The following is a 16,458-nucleotide window of genomic DNA, read 5'->3' as shown; positions in this document are numbered from 1 at the left end:
TTCCCCTATATTCAACAGATTGTGGCGCACCGCCACACTAAAATGAAAGCCGCCACGCCTGGCAAATGAGATGTATTTTATTTATTTATTTAAATAAAAAAAAAAAATTAAGGCCGCTTCAAACTAGCGGCAGCCGAGTGGGAGGAGTTCAGCGGACACCTATTCATTGTGTATTGTAGCCTAATGTTCGTAACTATGCAGGCCCCCCCCTAAGAGACGCAAGGGGAACGAGTAGGAAGAATGGGAGAACGAGCGAGATAGCGAGAGATAGCGGTCGCATGTCGTAGCAGCCCGCTGTTATTTTCTTATTGTTTTTCTTTATTATTGTTACCACAATAAAGTGGGTAAGCAAATACAGACTTCTCTCCTTCTTGCCCATATCCGGGGCATTACAATAATTTGGATCGGACTTTTCGGCGAAAGTGAGCGGTGGACGGCCGTCTTGGACGGAAAGCAAACTTTGACTAACTTGCGCTGAGAGACTGCGGAGAGGCGGGGCCCAAAATAAAGCCTTGCTCTATTTTCAGAGCGTTGGTCACAGTAAACGATTTATCAGTTCAAGCAGAGTAAAATGATACATATTCAAGGTACAAGAACGTCGTTTCTGGTTCCATCGATTGGTAAGAAAAGGCTGTTTGTACGAGTGACGTGTGGGCGCTCCCGTCAGGGGGGACATTTCACGTGGAGTGGCTATTTTTCGGCACAACACCGGCGCGCCAACTTCAGACAATTACGGCTGACGAAACTTTGATAAATGCGCCCCCCCACCCAAATTTCGCGAGCTCTGGGACACTCGAAAAATGACTCTCATACCTCTCCTTGCTAAGTTAATGGTACCTCGACGTGCCTTTGTGTGGAAATTTAGTTTACGAACAACGGGGAAAAAACTATTCACCTTCTCACCGAATCAAGTAAAACTCTTTACACGGCTATTAGAATTCCCCCAGTGCTCTAAATGGGTCAGTTGACAGAAGGACTGTTATTGTTGTGGTAATGTAGTACTTATGAGGGTCAAATAAAAGGAAAAAGGAGGACTACGACGGTGGTCTGCAACCCGCGGCTCTCGGGCCGCATGCGGCTCTTTAGCGATGCTTCGGCGCTTTTTTTTTTTTTTTTAAATGGAAAAAGATGGGGGAGGGAAATATATTTTTTTGTTTTAATAGGATTTCTAGGAGGACAAACATGACACAAACATTCTTTCAATTCATTAATATTGTAATGAAGTTAAACTTGTGGTGGCATAGTACAACAGAGTAGTCACGTGGTGCGTCATTCTCTATAGGATCCACTGCAGGGAAAATAAACATTTAATCATGAAGGCTAATTACGTATTTCTAGCCAACTTAGTCATTTCTATAGTAGGCTAATATAGCTAGTATCGATAATTATAAGGCTTGTACAAGGCTTTTAATTTTTTGTGGCTCCAGACATACTGTATCAGTTTTTTTTTTGTTTTTTTTTGGGGTCAAATATGGCTCTTTCATCAGTTTGGGTTGCCAACCCTGAGTCACTACGAGATGTAAGTAGTACTATTGCCACGAGAAAAAAAGTCGCATTAGTACATCGGGTAACGTAGCTGTAATCAGCTACGCATTTTACATACATGTACTGTAGCTGAGAGGTACAACATTAGCCTGGCTAATGAAATATTTCAAATATATCTTTGTTATGGTTCTTCTTGGGGGAAAAAATGAAGAAAAAAAAATTCGCTGTGGCACGACATGGTGAGGCTGTCCGACTCCGATGCAGCCCACCACCACAGCTTCAAAAAATCCTAGGGGAAACACTGTCACCTTTTACGTGTTTTATTTTATGTAACATTTCAATCTAAAAACAACGAGGGCCAGATAGCCGGTGTCCTGTTAAATTTGTGCACCGCAATAGAAATTGCAATTTTGTGGTTCTGCGAACGCGCGTAATTTTAAAAATGGCCACGAATGCAGCGGTTTCAAATTAAACACGACAAACCCTCTTTAAAGAAAGGAATATTGATTTACGTTTGATCATGAACGCCAAGAGACAACGTTCCCATCAAATTCAATGCATTGACATTATATTAAGTCATAACTACGTTATTTTTCTTAAAGGGTACCACGGCTAGAAAGACGTAGTTCCTAAAAGATAACTGTTAGCACAAGTTATAATAATTTGATATTAAAACCCCTTTAAATGTTTTTGTTTTAATAAAATTTGGTAATATTTTAACTAGTAGGTTGCCATTGTTGTTGATGTCGCAGGGCGGTGACGTCACATGGACACGTTGCCGTACTTCCACCGTGTCACTCTTTAACTAAATTAACATGTCCTCGGTTTTGAAACGATTAAAACGAAAAAATTTAGAGAGATTTTAATATCAAATTATTATAACTCGTACTAACATTTATCTTTTAAGAACTACTGTACATGTCTTTCTATCAGTGGTACCCTTTAAAAGATGACATCGATGTCAAAGCATCAGCTATTTACTCAGTGTCTGCCATTGACGGCGCTAGACGTCCAATCCATCTGAAGTGGGATGGTTGGCAGCGAATGAACATTCAGTGCGAACCGTCCCACTTCAAACGAATTGGACGTCTACTAGTGATACTCATTTCAATTCACGCCAAAGCATGAAAATACCTTTCATTGCCCCTACCAACATGGCCGACAAGAGACGACTTTCCCAGTCTTTTCAATGCATTGACATTCAAATTAAATCATAACTACCTTATTTCTCTTAAAAGATTATGTTATCAGTGTCAACGCATCTGCTATTTACTCAGTGTCTGCTACTGACGGCGCTAGACGTTCTATCCATTTGAAATGGGACGGTTGGCAGTGAATGAACATTCAGTGCCAACCGTCCCACTTCAAATGGATTGGACGCCTACTAGTGATAAACTCTAAAGGTCTGTTAGCAAATGAACGAATGTTCAAGAGTTAAATAAGGAAAAAAAAAAGGCAGAAATATGCCACATTAATAAAATCATACACACAGAGAAAAGCATCAGCGGGTGGCACCACACTTCCTTCATTTGTAAATATTCTCCATTGTCTAGCTCCAAATGACATTTTATCTTTGCCTATTTTTGTTTCATCTTTTCCTGTGTTACTTCCAGGACGCTTTATTGTCTCGAATTTCCCGTTCTCACGGCGTGCGCATAAACGGGACCAGGGTGTTTCATTAATAGCTCCTCCGGGGACAGACGCACTTTATTCTCGACTGCTTGCGAGGCCGAGGTAAAGTTAAAAAAAAAAAAAAAAAAAAAAAAAAAAAAGATCAGACGATACACCCACGCTGACTGCTTTTAAATGTGGTTCGGATGAAAAAAAAAAACACTGCAAACAGGCTCGCCTAATGAGCGACACGGAAGCAGCTGGGATGCCGGTCTCACACCGGCTAATGACGGTCGACGTAGCCTACACGTTGTCGGGAAACACAGGGAACGAGAGCATCGGCTAACAGACTGACAAGCAACACTAAAAACTGACATTAGCTTGACCTATGCTAGCTTGTTCTGTTGTAAATAGAGGTCGTCCAATATATTGGGCCAATAGAAGGACTTTTTCCCTGGGTTACGACGTACCCGGCTTTCGCGATTTCGACTTTATGACGCCAGAGTCTCAACCACCATTTTGTCTCCAGTCATTTTTTTGTTGCATAAACAGTACCTTTTTGTACCTCACAGAATCTTATTTTTTACTTTACCGTATTAATATAACGTGTTCTGTCCTCACTAAACGTGAAGTTGTTCAGCTGTTCAGACAGCAAACAAGGAACATTTAGCTTTTTGAAGGTTTTACCTCCTTCACTTTTGACAATTTGTAAAGCTGACCCACACATACAGTGTATCACAAAAGTGAGTACACCCCTCGCATTTCTGCAGATATTTAAGTGTATCTTTTCATGGGACAACACTGACAAAATGACACTTTGACACAATGAAAAGTAGTCTGTGTGCAGCTTATGTAATAGAGTTCATTTATTTTCCCTTCAAAATAACTCAAAAAATAGCAATTAATATCTAAACCCATGGCAACATAAGTGACTACCCCCCCTTAGAAAATACGTACATACAAAGTGTGACCGGTGGTGTTAATCTTACATTAATTACAGTTACAAATTACTTCTACCAAAAAGTAAATGAGTTAGTGAGTCATACCTTCACCGTAAACTTAAGTAGACACAGGGGTATTGCAGATATTGCGATAACTAGATTGTAACTGTAACCCTCGCTAAGTCATTTAATGTTGTAAATCAACCATTGAAGTTGTTAAAATTGCTCCCATTTACTGCATTAGTTCCCTTCGATCTACTTTCGACATGTGAATGTTTTACAAGCTTCTCATCATTTATAGAGTTTATAGATAAAGTCAAGATTTTGCCGATTTAGGAGTATTTTAGATAAAAAGTTACTTAGGTTCGCTCAGAAGGTTCGCTACAACAGAGCCTTCCTGAGAAGTCTACTGCTTTAAGATGGCAGCTGTTTACTAACTAACTTACTACCGTAGCATCAGGTGGCCGTAGTTTGTAGGCTGTTGGCTGCAGTCAGGTATTACTGGAGCCACCTCGAATCGCGTTTGCAATGGTATCACAACTCCATTCCCTCCTCCCCACTCCCACTCTGCTCTCTCATCTCTCATCTCTCCGTGAGTCCGTGTCCCTCAGACATTTCTCGGGTCATTCAACCGACGTAGTACAGCAGAGTAATGCACGCCTTTATATCTTCAGTAACTGTAATGGCGTTGCAGAGATGAGAAAAGTAATTAATTACTCGCTACTGAAAAAACGAATGCCGTTTTAACAACACTGACAACAACACATATTTTAACTATAAAACACTTGACAGAAAACAATTGGTGTTCAAACGTCCATCTAGTCTGATCAATATGTAAATTTTGTACATTAAATTTGCGTAATCTGCCTAGCATAAGTCCGCTATCTTAAATGCTACGAATGCTAAAGTATTTACAATTCTCATAGCAAATCGCTCACACGTAACTCCACAAGCTGTAGCTCCAAACTTTAATTAGAAATGCATACACAAACATAGATTAGCTGAAACAACTTACAGCCTTATGTGGGCCAAACCACAGCGCACCTGTCCTTTATCCATGTCAGATGAGTGTGTAAACTGTTAGAGGTAAATAAAATTGGGCCGTATGTAACCACATTTATTCGCATTTATTCTCAGTTATTGTTACGTCTAACAAAGCCATCCAGACCGAACGCTGCCACTAGAGGGCAGTGTATCCTTCATCATTAAACAAAATACAATACTTTTGGATTTATTGGATTTAAAGGGTTAATTCAGACTTATGCGGCAATTTGAATTATGTCGCCAGCGTAGCAACGGAACTCGTTCGTAACCCGGAGACGACCTGTATCGGCCATCGCCCTATTAAAGAAAAATAAGCCGATAAACAATTTTGATCAGGCATCTGTGTGGGCAGTTGTGGCTGCTGCTGACTGATGGTAGGACCCCAGAAGGACCCCATAACAGCTTAAAGGCAGGCTGCGACAGGAAGCGTCAGGCTTGCCTGTTTGGTAAATATTGTAAAATATATTTTTTTTAACCTTGCATTACAGAATCATTATGGCTAACTTTATTGCAATACACTGCATGTTTTAATAATGATAATGCTCACATAACAATTCCAGGCATCTTAGTTTGAAGACATCTACTGGTCAATAAGTATAACTGCTGTGCTAAAATATGACCAGCCCTTGTACAAAGGCAGAAGGCAATATGCAAAAAAACCGATGTCGATATTATCCGATATCATTTTAAAATGCCTTTATCAGCCGATATTATCGGCTACCTGACAATACCAGACAACTCTAATAGACTACCATGTGATGAGATTTATTCATATTAATAGGAAATTCATAACAAAGTGAGGCTTTACACACAGGCAGGTTGCTAGCATTATTAGCGTTGCTTAGCTTCCATTCACACAAGTGTTGTTTTTGGCAGCCCTTTTAATTTTTGTCTTAGTCTTTTGGACAAAAATACTTGTTAGTCTTAGTCATATTTTAGTCATTTCAAAATGTGTTCGTCTTCGTCTAGTTTTAGTCGACAATTCTCAAAAGGTTTCCAAAAATTTCGAATGAACATTAACAGACAAGCACATAATTGTAGAGTTTACAAGGACATCAACATCTTCAAGATGATAATACACACTCAGCAGGCAAACAGCACATTATTTACAATTAATTAAACTCACGTGGACACCACAAATTGTATGTTAAAAGTTTTCCAAGAGTAATAAGAAACTCACTGCGTCACCACACTAAATGCTTACGCGAACGCTATGCTAACGCTACAAGTTAGTTTAGTGTGTGACCCTCACTCAGCACAGACCTTTAAAGGCTAAAGCAACATGGCAGCATCGCCAAAATAAGAAAACACAACTTACCAAGCCGCACCTGACACGTTTCATAAAAAAGGCCTGGAATGGGCACTGGAACTGCTAAAGATGCGTGCTAACTACACATACGATAAGAAAATATCACACATGTGATTATGATGGATAGTATGGCGAACTTACAGCTTGTTCTCGTCTCGTCAGACGAAAACTATGGAGATAGAATAGTGCCAAAAGAAGTGAGGTTGTAAAATGAAAATTCTTCCTGTAAAATGACCATTTTTAACTAAAAAACACTTGTATTACCGACTTTTTCCTTTTGTAATAAACATGAAAAAAACACAATGTAAAAAATACATTATACAAGTGTTTTTTTTCCAATTACAAGTGATTTTTTTTGTTCTACGGGTGTTTTTTCTTAGCTACAGGTTAAAAAGTTTTGTCTCACCCTTGTCGCGTTTTATGAGACAAAAAAAATACTCGTAACCTAGTTTTAAAATAAAAACATACCTGTAAAATGACTCATCTTAACTAAAAAACACTTGTATTTTAACTAAAAAAACACTTGTATTTCCAAATTTTTTCGTTGTGAAATAAACATGAAAAAACAATATTATAAAATTTCTTCAAGTGTTTTTTTTCCTCATTTACAAGTGATTTTTTTTGTTCTACGGGTGTTTTTTCTTAGCTACAGGTTAAAAAGTTTTGTCTCACCCTTGTCGCGTTTTATGAGACAAAAAAAATACTTGTAACCTAGTTTTAAAATAAAAACATACCTGTAAAATGACTCATCTTAACTAAAAAACACTTGTATTTTAACTAAAAAAACACTTGTATTTCCAAATTTTTCGTTGTGAAATAAACATGAAAAAACAATATTAAAAAATTTCTTCAAGTGTTTTTTTCCCCCATTTACAAGTGATTTTTTTATTTTTCTACAGGTGTTTTTTTCTTTGCTACAGGTGAAAAAGTTTCGTCTCACCCCTTGTGGCGTTTTCTGAGACAAAAGTCACTTGTAACCAAAGATGAAAAAATCTACTTGTACATCGAAATAATATGTTGTAAAACACAAAAATATCATTCCAAGTCGTGGTCAAAAGAAGACGTTAGTTAAGAAAGAACACAATCTAGTGAATAGTTCTTCGGGTGTTTTATCTTTAATAATCTACAAGTGTTTTCTGAGCATGTACAACTAAATTTCGGCCCAAGCATGTGATGTGAGGCAAAATTCAGACCAATCGGAACGGCGATTGTTCAGGAGGAGGGCGGGACACACCATTGCCGACCTGCTCCTTCTTGCTTTATTCATCACGGCAGAGTACGACAGAAATGGCAGAGCACGCTCAGGTAAGAAGTTCCGTGGAATTAATGTTTTCTCATGAATGTCATTCAGTTAAAGATTTATCAAGCGTATATAATCATAATTCGTGTCAACATCAAGTGAATTTCGCCTTCCTAAGAAAGGCACGAAAATCGACGACGAGCCAATTAGCTACATTAGCTATGCGGACTTCACTTGTTGAGACAATATTACAGGCATAGCCACGGACAGCTACTTGTTAAGGACCAAGTTGATATGTACACGAAGGGGGGAGGAACCCGAAAGAATATCAACTTGGTCCTTAACAAGTAGCTGTCCGTGGCTATGCCTGTAATATTGTCTCAACAAGTGAAGTCCGCATAGCTAATAACGTCTTCTTTTGACCACGACTTGGAATGATATTTTTGTGTTTTACAACATATTATTTCGATGTACAAGTAGATTTTTTCATCTTTGGTTACAAGTGACTTTTGTCTCAGAAAACGCCACAAGGGGTGAGACGAAACTTTTTCACCTGTAGCAAAGAAAAAAACACCTGTAGAAAAATAAAAAAATCACTTGTAAATGGGGGAAAAAAACACTTGAAGAAATTTTTTAATATTGTTTTTTCATGTTTATTTCACAACGAAAAATTTGGAAATACAAGTGTTTTTTTAGTTAAAATACAAGTGTTTTTTAGTTAAGATGAGTCATTTTACAGGTATGTTTTTATTTTAAAACTAGGTTACAAGTATTTTTTTTGTCTCATAAAACGCGACAAGGGTGAGACAAAACTTTTTAACCTGTAGCTAAGAAAAAACACCCGTAGAACAAAAAAAATCACTTGTAATTGGAAAAAAAACACTTGTATAATGTATTTTTTACATTGTGTTTTTTTCATGTTTATTACAAAAGGAAAAAGTCGGTAATACAAGTGTTTTTTAGTTAAAAATGGTCATTTTACAGGAAGAATTTTCATTTTACAACCTCACTTCTTTTGGCACTATTCTATCTCCATAGAAAACTGGCATCCATCTCGTCAGGTTTTAGTCTCACAAGACACTTTTTAGCTCGTCATTGTCATGAAAAAATTGTTCATTGACGAAATATTTTCATTATAGTCATTGTTGATGAAAACAACACTGATTCAAACCTAATCTAGAAATGTTCATTGTAGTTAAATTCTAAATATTTTAACATTTAGCATGACAACATATTGCCTTGTCGTAAATAAGCTTCATTATACCTTTCGAAAATTTTCCTTGTAGATCCTGGTGGTCCATATAAACTCAATGGTGTTTCACAGAGGGATACACTCCTATCGGCAAACCCGGAATAGTGTATGACGTCATGTGAATTACCCCCATTCAATAAAGACAAATCAAAGTCAGTAATAGAAATGTGTTCACCATACTGAAAGCCGGTGAACGCTTTGTTTATCTCTTGATGGGTAAAGACAGCAAAGCATGTGGCACTTACCCGCTGCGGGTCGTTCTCCAAGACTCGACGTCGCGCCGCATCCAGTTCCTCATAACCTGGAGCCGCTCGGGCATGAGGGTACTCCCGACGCGTTCCCTGGAGCCGTTGATCACTGTGGTGAGACGCATTGTTGTGAGGATGTGCGTAGCAAACCAAAGATAACCGCAAAGGGTTGGGATACTGAGGTGTTTGTTCACAAAATATTACATGCAAAATAAAATCAGTTCAAATCGCATTTTAAGACGCTATATTTACTTAGAACCAAGAAGCATCGCTTTCATGTTAGCGCACTCATAGAACGGACTTCCAACGAAGACATGAAGCTAACTAACTTTTGCTAGCAAACAGCTATTCTGACAGAATGATACAGAATGAACACCCATTCCCAGTCTAAATGGATTGGAACTCTAGCACCATCAATGGCACTGAAAGATTAACTCACATGGAAGTGACCTGAAAATGTCCCAACATCAACAGGAAGTTAACAGCGAACAGGAAGTGATCAAAAAATACCCTAAAATCAACAGGAAATCATCCAAAATGTACAGGAAGTGACCCTGGATATCCCCTAAAATCACCAGAAAATGATGAAAAATCTACAGGAAGTCACCCTAGAATGCCCCCAAATCAACAAGAATTGACCCGGGCATACCAGAAATGACCCAATACAGGAAGAGACAATAGAAAACAACTTGAAGTGACCCAAAATCAACAGGAAGTGACCAACGAATAGTGGGTGACTCAGAAATACCTTAAAATCAACAAGAAATACCCCAAAAAAGTACTGGAAATGACCCAAAATCAACAGGATCTGACAAATGAGCAATAAACAGGAAATGATGAAAAAGTACAGGAGGTGACCCTACAATGCCCTAAAATCAACAGGAATTTACCCGGTCATAACAGAAATTACCCAAAATACACAGGAAGTGACACTAGAATGTCCTAAAAAGAACTTGAAGTGACCAAAAATCAACAGCAAGTGAACAGTGAACAGGAAGTGATCCAAAAATACCCTAAAATCAACAGGAAATCATGCAAAATGTACAGAAAGTGATCCTGAAAATCCCCCAAAAGAACTTGAAGTGACCCAAAATCAACAGGAAGTGACCAACAAATAGGAAGTGACCCAGAAATACCCTAAAATCAACATGAAATACCAGTAAAAAAGTACAGGAAATGACAAAATCAACAGAGTCTGAAGAAGTGACCAACAAATACCCTAAAATAACCAGAAAATGATCCAAAATGTACAGGAAGTGACTCTAGAACAGGGGTGGGCAAACCGGTCCTTGAGGGCCGCAGTGGGTCCTGGTCTTTGTTCCAACTGACCCAGCACAGATAGTTAAACCAATGCGGTTTCAGCAGAAATGAGAAGCACCTGACTGCAATCGACTGATTGTACTTGTAAAACAGCAGATTGGTGAAAAGGTGTCCTCTTAATGGGTTGCAACAAAAACCCGCACCCACTACGGCCCTTTGTGGAATTAATTTCCCACCCCTGCTCTAGAATGTCCCAAAATTATCAGGTAGTGACCTGGGCATACTGGAAAAAATCCAAAATGAACAGGAAGTGACAAACAAATAGGAAGTGACACAGAAATACCTTAAAACCAACCGGAAATACCAATAAAAAAAAGTACAGAAAATGACAAAATCAACAGGGTCTGAAGAAGGAACCAACAAATACCCGAAAAATCAACAGGAAATTATGGAAAATGTACAGGAAGTGAATGCCCCAGAAAGTACTGGGAGTTACCCATAAACAGAAGAATGTGACTGATGATCAGGAAGTGACCCAAAAATACCCTAACCAGGAAATGATCCAAAATGTACAGGAAATGACTCTAGAATGTCCCAAATAGTAATGGAAGTGACCCAAAATCAACAGGGAGTGACAAATGAACCTGAAAAGGGAGTAACTCTGGAATGCCCCAAAATGAATAGGAAGTAACCGAATATGCATCTTCCAGTTTTTCTTCCACTTCTTTTTTATCTTCTCACACAACTTCCTGGTCCATCCTATGAATGACGAGGGCCCTCTGCCTTAATTCCTTTTGACAAGCATAGCTAACCTTTTCCAGCTACAGGTCAGAGTCTCGCACGGCGCTAATCAAATGTGACGCCCGTCACCGCACGCACCTGCCATCCGAGACACTAATGAAAATGTCCCAGCAGTAAAATAGGCGGACGGTGTAAGGGAGTCCACTGTTCGTAGCTTGACAGCATGAGGGATGTGCTAGCCAGGTGGGGGAGGGGGCGCTCCTCTGTGTCCACAGATGATTTGCCTTCAAAAACATTTGGATAAGGCTGCACTGCAATAAGCGTTTCACCAGCACATGCCTCTCATCCACCCAAAGGATCATCTTTTCTGCATCAGTAAGTGTAGAAAGATGAGACACGGCTTATTTCCCATTGTTTTGAGTGCATCGCTCACCACACCAGGGGTGAGGGCGGGTTTAATGTCATGAGGTTGTAGTTAATGTGCTTTGACCTATCTCATAATTTATTCATTTTTATTGACCGTTTTGCACCATGAGTTTGTGTTGCGTGGTGCCTTATGACAGCACTGAGACATGTTATTGCTGTTCCTCCTGAATGCTGATTGAAATGCCAGCTCTTCACTGTAGTTAGCATAGCATAGCCTATGTCTAGTAATGCCTAGTAAATGCCAATAGTGATTTTGCAACTCAATATCGATACTCAAAAAAGATACCATTGATACCATTTTCGAAACTGCAAAAATAATAAACACAAAATTACACGTTATTCTTCAAAATGAACTTTCTCCATTGGTGGTCAAAAAACTAAAAAAAAAAACCCACCAAAATATTAACTAAGTTATCCAAAAATATGAGGAATGTCCTAAAATTATCAAAAAGTGACCTGAAATTAACAATTTCACCAGAAATGGCATAAAATTATCAGAACGTGATCTGAAATCAACAGGAAGTGACACGGGAATATCCCAAAGTGATCAGAAAATGACCCGAAATTAAGGGGATGTGACCCAAATTGCAGACGAAATGACCAAGGCATATTAAAAAAATGCTATTGTTATTGTTCAAAATTAACTTTCTCCATTGGTGGTCATTTTTTGCCCCAAAACGAACAGAAAGTGACCGAGAATCAACAGGAAGTGACCAATGAACAGGAAATGATGCATAACATACCAAAAGTGACACCGGAATGTTCCATTATGTACCGAAAGTGAACCTAAAGCAACAGGAAGTGACCTGTAGCTACCCTAAAATTAACAAGGAAGTAACTCAAAATGAAGTCATTGCCTGTCAATCCTATTCATTTCAACTGGGAGGATTGGCTATGAATGCTCATCTTTCAGCGCCATTGATAGCGCTAAACGTCCCATCAATTTTGATTCAAAACAGACTGGAAGTCTCGATACTCTTGTCTAGCGTAGAATCACGATACGCTGGACTTGATCATCATAACACCTAGCATAGACTTCATAATTTGTTTGACGGGTCACATCGGTCAGCCACTGCGCAACTCCTTCAAGCAGGGGCCATCCCGCAATCCACTTCAGTTATTCGCAGTCAGTCGCAGTGACACATGCAGCGATCCAACGCCAAATTTAGGTTGAGAAAGTACGAAAGCTGTACCGCATACAAACAGGAAGAATTGTCTATGGAATGAATTGTTCGAGGATTCAAGATCATTATTACATTTTTCGTAACACACATGCATTTTGAAACGTGGAAAAAATCAATGAGAGAAATTAGCCGCTACAGCACTGGCATTATACTTCGCAATATTACGAAAAAAATAAATGCTACCTGCACGTTTTTTGCTTTTAACTAGGGCTGCAGCTATCGAATATTTTAGTAATCGAGTAATTGACTGAAAATTCTATCGATTAATCGAGTAATCGGATAAAACAAATATATTTTTAGGTGAAGAGCAATTATAGATATACATGAGAAAACAAGACATTTTATCATTTTCAGTCAATCAATGTCTTTATTTTTGATGTATATTGTTGAAAACAGCCAACAATTGCATCTCAGATGTAACTAGAATTTTAAAAAATGACTAATTCACTGCTTTCACTCAAAAAACCTTTAGATCTTATTTTTATATATATATATATATATATATATATATATATATATATATATATATATATATATATATATAAACACACCTAAAAATGCCTTTACGCTTGATAACACACATCACTTAAAAGTTAGGATTTTTTCCTACGTTTTTCAATTAAATTTCTATTTGTGTCAAGCCATTTTTAAGTTCTAGTTAAGTTTTAAGTTAGTCTAAACTGTAAGTCCTGATAGGATTTAAGTTTTTGCACTGTTCAGAATAAATGTATGATACAGGCTGTATTGGAGCACATCAGGGACTAGTGCTACTTGGTGTTTTATCCAGCAATGATTACTGAGCTAAAATTGATAGTTAGCATTGTTGAGTTTTTATTTGACATGCTCATCACTCCACAACGCTATGTTATGTTATAGCCTGTATGTAAGACACGTTAGCCACGCATCGAAAGCGGTCTTAATTAATTGAAACCTAGCCCTCCGCAGTGCTAACGTAAGGTGAGCTAGTAGTGACAGTAACGTTAATCTTATACAGTATATTAGCGTTTAGCGCTCTTTATTAGCGCTTAGCGCTCTACTGCTTTAAGATGGCGGCTGTTTGCTAACGCTGCCCAGACGCGGCCTAGTCTGTCATTGCGCATCTAGTTCAACATACATGTGATCTCTATGAGACTCACTGGACGCCACCTGCAACTAACGTAGCATGAGCGGGCTAGTATTTAGCAACGTCGGCGTCGTTTGTAGCGGTTGTCGGCTGCAGTAAGTTTTTTTTTTTTGCTTCTTCCTCTACGCACGTGACATCAGCGCGTTGTCCCGCATTAAAAGTAGTCCGAGCAAAACGTGATGCTTAGAGCTGTCAAAATAAACGATTACTCGAGGTGAATAAAATTACTCGGATCAGTTTTTAAACTCGAGTTACTCGAGTTGCTCGAGTATTCGTTTCAGCTCTACTTTTAACCAAGAAACGAGACTTTTACGTCCATATCTATAAAGAATTCAGGGATTTAGGCATTTATTCACAATAATTTTCACTGTAAAAGCTCTGTTTACATATGGCGGCCGCTAATTTCCGTACAGACTAGCCTCATTGTTCGCAAAATTTACGTAAAATAAATGCTACCTGCAGGTTATTTTTGCTCTTTACCAAGAACCGAGACAGTTTTACGTCCAAATCAATAAAGAAATCAGGGATTTAAGCATTTATTCACAAGAATTTTCAACAAAAAAAGCTCTTTGTGATTCCACTCGGTCAGCTTTGACGGCGACGCCAACAATGCAGTCCCCCTATTAATTGGCCCCACCCCCCATCCATATCATTATGGAGTCCATGTACCTAGCTAAACAGCTAGCTAACTAAGACCGATTTTTATTGTAAATACCAAGAAGAAATGCTGTAAACTAAGCTAAGCTAACCAAGTTTACATCCTATTTTTGATGAATATGTAGCAGAAAATCTGAAACGTAAAGATTAAGTTTAAGAATTTTCAAGCTTATACGTCCTCCAATAATTGAGCAGCAAAGCGGTTGACACTTAAAAAAGGCCAGTAATGAAGAAAGCCAGCTAGTGAATAAGCGTTAAAGCGCTCCAACGGATCTGTCAGGCTGCTGGACTGTGGCTAATTATCCCCTGCACCCACTTTTGTCTCCGTCTCCGCGACTTGTCCCTCCGTCTGTCATGTCTTTCCATCTGTCCCTTCCCTTGTCATCCTCTTTGCGATTTGCAAGTCAATAGCATTTCCTCACCACGAGTTAAATCCGCCGAGTTTTCCATTATTTCATCAGGGGAGATGATACATTTGCATTAGAATCCTCTTCAGATTTGATACTCTCGCTCACAAAGCTAAATTTAAACAGACATTCTAAAACAGACGCACTTGTGATGTATAATTCAAGAGGAAGGACAGACCACATTGAGAAACTTTGGAAGACTAAAGTTGGAGAAACAGTTGCAAATGGTTATTTAGTTTTGCACTGATGGCTCCCGATTATGTGATATCAGCTACTATGTTGTTTAAAAAATTTTGATCATGACTTATTACAGTGCTTCTCAATTATTTTCTGTTACGCCCTCCTGGGAGACGTAAACGTTTCGCGCCCCCCCAACACTCTGTCACCACTGTATTTAGTGTAATTTGTCTATAAAATTGTTATGATAGGTGCGCCTCTGCATAACATTGTGTCCTTTTTAATATTACAAAAGTAATATAGATCAACTTACAATAGCATATAACTTTATTAACATTGTTTTTTTTGCAACAGAAAAGACCTAAAGCAACACTTGTTAACTTTTCAGTTTTGGTTGATATAGCGACGCCAATGGACAAAAGCGGTAGTGTTTTGCCTAAAGAAAGACTGCGTTTCCCATAAGGACCAGCGCACACCGGTAGAGTGTCATAAAATCATCAATCAATCAAAAATTAATCTCACGGTCGCCTGCAGATGGATTAAACAACAATTCTGGTTCCAGGGGCTGTGTGAAGGATGAATAGTATTAAGGTAATGAATCCAGTTGTGGCTAAACAATAGCATATGACGGTTAGCAACCGTGTGGCTTTCATTCATGCTGCAGGCAGTATCAGCTCCTTTGCTATGGTGTGGGGTTATTTTTCCATGAGCAACTTGGTATGCCACCTTATATGATGCTTACAGTGCTCTCTGGTTTACTGAGGTAACAGTGACAAAGCGGGACAATTGTTGGCAATATTCAGAACTTTTTTTTGCTGAAGGACAGAGATTTAAAAAAAAAAAAAAAAAAAAAAAAAAAAAAAAAAAAAAGTGACTGGTAAATGCCTCAAAATCAACAGGAAGTGACTCTTAATTGTCCCAAAACAACAGAAAGTGACCTATAAACGCTCCAAAATTAACAGTCACATTCTGCTGCTGGTCAGATGGTCTTGTTACAGAGATGTGCGATGAGTTCCCAATGTCGTACATGCATCCATTTTCAACTCATCAGCAGTGTCTTCAAACCGATCTTAGGCGGCTTGCCGAGATATTGTCTTTCTGCCATTTAACAGTTTGTATATTCAGTCATTCTTTTTTTTTTTCTTCATTTTTCTGCCTCTCACCAAGGTCTTCCCTTGTTTTTGTGTTTTATTGATTCCGACCTACTGTCGCAGATCCTTTTTGTGCCTCCCTTTTCGCGATCGGGTTTTTTTGTGTGTTCAATAAACCCTTTTACGCAATCCTGATGTTATAGTTGTATTCTTGCAGTCTGAAGTGAGCTGCATTTTCTAATTCAGTGGTCAAGCCAGCCGC

The 16,458-nt window shown here is 38.6% G+C and overlaps 1 protein-coding gene across 1 annotated transcript in view; it reads right to left on the bottom strand.

Annotated features, from left to right (window-relative positions):
- pard3ba (par-3 family cell polarity regulator beta a) overlaps positions 1-16,458 on the bottom strand; it is a 240,737-nt gene that overhangs the window by 34,042 nt on the left and 190,237 nt on the right. The window contains exon 22 of the mRNA XM_057859972.1: positions 9,128-9,239. Within this exon, the coding sequence (XP_057715955.1) occupies positions 9,128-9,239 (112 nt within the window). The remainder of the gene's footprint in view (positions 1-9,127; positions 9,240-16,458) is intronic.

This window comes from Corythoichthys intestinalis, chromosome 2 (assembly GCF_030265065.1).
Source record: "Corythoichthys intestinalis isolate RoL2023-P3 chromosome 2, ASM3026506v1, whole genome shotgun sequence".
NCBI lineage: Eukaryota > Metazoa > Chordata > Actinopteri > Syngnathiformes > Syngnathidae > Corythoichthys > Corythoichthys intestinalis.
This window is presented reverse-complemented; position numbering and strand designations above follow the sequence as displayed.